The 2,656-nt window shown below is 48.4% G+C and overlaps 1 protein-coding gene and 1 non-coding gene across 2 annotated transcripts; one reads left to right on the top strand and one right to left on the bottom strand.

Annotated features, from left to right (window-relative positions):
• Positions 1-893: 893 nt before the first annotated feature.
• LOC105555770 (matrix metalloproteinase-24-like) lies at positions 894-1,693 on the bottom strand. The gene is made up of 2 exons (XM_012002813.1): positions 1,351-1,693; positions 894-1,297 (listed from the first exon to the last, which is right to left on the bottom strand). Exons 1-2 carry the CDS (start codon positions 1,691-1,693, stop codon positions 894-896), a joined length of 747 nt encoding a protein of 248 aa, XP_011858203.1.
• Positions 1,694-2,074: 381 nt separating this feature from the next.
• On the top strand, positions 2,075-2,146 carry Trnam-cau. Its single transcript has one exon. It is a non-coding gene; the product is annotated as a tRNA-Met (tRNA).
• The last annotated feature ends 510 nt before the right edge of the window (positions 2,147-2,656 follow it).

Raw genomic sequence — 2,656 nt, 5'->3', positions numbered from 1 at the left:
TATTGTGACAGCATATTCCTGAGACCAAATCAAGTAAAAAAGTCCTGTACTACTTTTCCCTCTGACAAACAGTTATCGAAATATCATAAGCTAAACATTGAAAAAGTTATAAATTTTCTCTTGAACATCTCAAAAAGTATTAGGCAAATAAAAAAATGTTTCAGACAAAACTTACGTACTTTTTAACGTGGAATGCGAATCTGTTATAAAAAGTGGGGGTTCCCATTTTAGATTTTATAGTTGTCCCCCGCCCCACCCACAGGGGTGGGGGGTCAATTTTGGTATCATTCGATAGCTCTTTCAAAAATAGGAAATACGTATTTTTCCGTTTTCCGATCCACCCACAATTTCTCGGGATATTCAACCGTTCCGGGACTTTTAGACCACCCTGTATGTTTTCCGTATGCTATGTACATTCGTCTTTCCAACAGCAATATCGCGTCAACGCGTTTCAAGGCGCATAGATCCGGTGGAGCGTTTGGTGTTGGCTACGGCGTCGGCGGTGGTGGTGGTGGTGTGGGATTCGTTTTCTTGTGACACGTCGGTATTCTTAGCGCCGTACAGATTCTGTATGCTTATAATGTCTTCGTTGCTGAGCGTAACGGGACGAGGGTTTGCTGGTGCGAACGCATACATTATCGACATATTGCTGGTGCTATGATCTAACCCAGAGTATTCCAACTCGCGCACGCCGTGCGGTTGATCCCCCTGCTTCTCGCCCGCTGGCGTTTGTCCCCCACATGGCTCATTCTTTCCTACCAAGACGCCGCGCTGGCGCATCGACGCATATCAAATGAAAAACGCTGTTCCGCTGAAAGAGCATCGCTTCTGAATACGCGATGTGACGAGCAGAAGGCAGTCATGACGAGGGGATAACTTCAGGCGGAGACTGCTTACCGGCGGAATCTTGGTGGGGGAACAGTCACGTGACCGGTTGGAATACTCTGATCTAACCCTAGCGCATGACCGATTTCATGAGTCAACCCGTATAGCAAAACCGCTTTGTCCGATGGAACCATATCTAGATATATGTGCCACGGTTCCGTCATGTCGACGTGAATCTCCGACGTGGAATCCGGCGCTCCATTGGGATAGAAAGCGTGAGCCAGCGTACCGCCGGGACCGTCCAACGGGTCCGAGCACAATTCACCGTTTCGAGAATCGATGAACGTGTGACGGGCCTCGCGCCATGATATAAGAATATTTGGCTTTGCAACGTCACGCTCAAACGTTAGCGTCGGATGCGTCTGCCACAGATCGAACGCCACCTGAGTCGTATCCAAGAGTACTTTGTTGGCTAAGTAAAAATTCTACTTAGAATTCTAATTAGATGTCTTTTCGGCCACCTACGTTTCTTTTGACCCTCTTCTCCGAAATTCACTATGTCGCGTAGACCGCATCGCGATTTACTCATCTGGTTTAGAGTTTCGTTGTTTATCGTGCCGGTAACGGGTAATTTGTAGTACTCTTGAAAAAGGCTGATTGCGTGTTGAAGAACCAATGTATCCTCGCTATTCGCGAACTTATCAAACTTTTCGTTTAAATAACCGTATCTCTGCAGATATCGTATTACCATTTCGTTATTCTTTTTCCTCGCCGCTCCATCGTTCTCTTCGACCACCACTCTCTTGTTATCTTTGACGACGGCACCGTCAGCGTTAACGGTGAGGAGATACAGTATTTGTAGCCACATTATGCACACAGCTACTTTTGGCAACATTGCGAGGAATCGATACGACTCGCGTTCGCTCTTTTTCTCTAGTGCTCACAATACGACGACTCAATTCGTACTGACTGTTGACTATATATTACTGTACTGGCTCTTTTATACCCTCATGTAATATGTGTGTGTGTGTGCGCGCGAGATCCCACGGGAACGATGGACGCTGGACGCGATAGCCGCATGTGTTAAGTGTCACATTGTCAACCGCGCGAGCCGGGTTCGATTCCCGGCGAGCCGTCTTTTTTCCTCGATATTATTTTTATTATGTAGAAGGTGAAGCGGGGGGATATTCTTATTCCATGGAAGGTACCCTTACACTTCTTCCCCCTTTTTTCATGGCTGCATTCAACTAGCAGAGTGGCGCAGTGGAAGCGTGCTGGGCCCATAACTCAGAGGTCCGTGGATCGAAACCACGCTCTGCTAGATTATTTTTTCATCAAGATATTTGTAGAAAACAAATGTGCATGAGCCTTGTATACTTGTTTTTTCCCGCGCGTCGTCAGGTGTACGCGTTAGCCGCATACGTTTGACGTCAGACTGTCAGCCGCGCGAGCCGGGTTTGAGTCCCGGCGAGCCGGCTTTTTTTCCGCGATTATTTTATTATTTTATGGTGGGAGGATCCATGCGGCTCACGTGTACATGACTAATGCCTCTGTTACTCTGCGCGATGGCACGCCCGTAGTAACCGAGGTCGCCGCGCGAGGCGCGGAGCGCGGGAGTATGCGGTCTGTGGAGGGGTAGCCTGTGGAGGGGGCTTCGCTCCCCCCCCCGCGGCTGCATACCCCCCGTGCTCCACGTCCTCGCGACTTTGAGGTAGTAGTAACCCCCCAGCCCATCTACTGTCAGGCCAGTCAAAATTAAGAATCGTAATAGATTTCCGCAAACTAAACGATTTAACCATAGGAGACTCTTTCCCTCTGCCTAACATCACAG

The sequence above is a fragment of the Vollenhovia emeryi genome, unplaced genomic scaffold (assembly GCF_000949405.1).
Source record: "Vollenhovia emeryi isolate VEMERY1.0 unplaced genomic scaffold, V.emery_V1.0 DF940756.1, whole genome shotgun sequence".
Classification (NCBI taxonomy): Eukaryota; Metazoa; Arthropoda; class Insecta; order Hymenoptera; family Formicidae; genus Vollenhovia; species Vollenhovia emeryi.
This window is presented reverse-complemented; position numbering and strand designations above follow the sequence as displayed.

Bases quoted from the DNA above. Each gene is read 5' to 3' on its own strand.
- LOC105555770 (XM_012002813.1), bottom strand. From the start codon at position 1,693: ATGTGGCTACAAATACTGTATCTCCTCACCGTTAACGCTGACGGTGCC. The intron at 1,298-1,350 runs GTAGGTGGCCGA...ATTTTTACTTAG, and splicing joins AGAAGAGGGTCAAAAGAAAC to CCAACAAAGTACTCTTGGAT.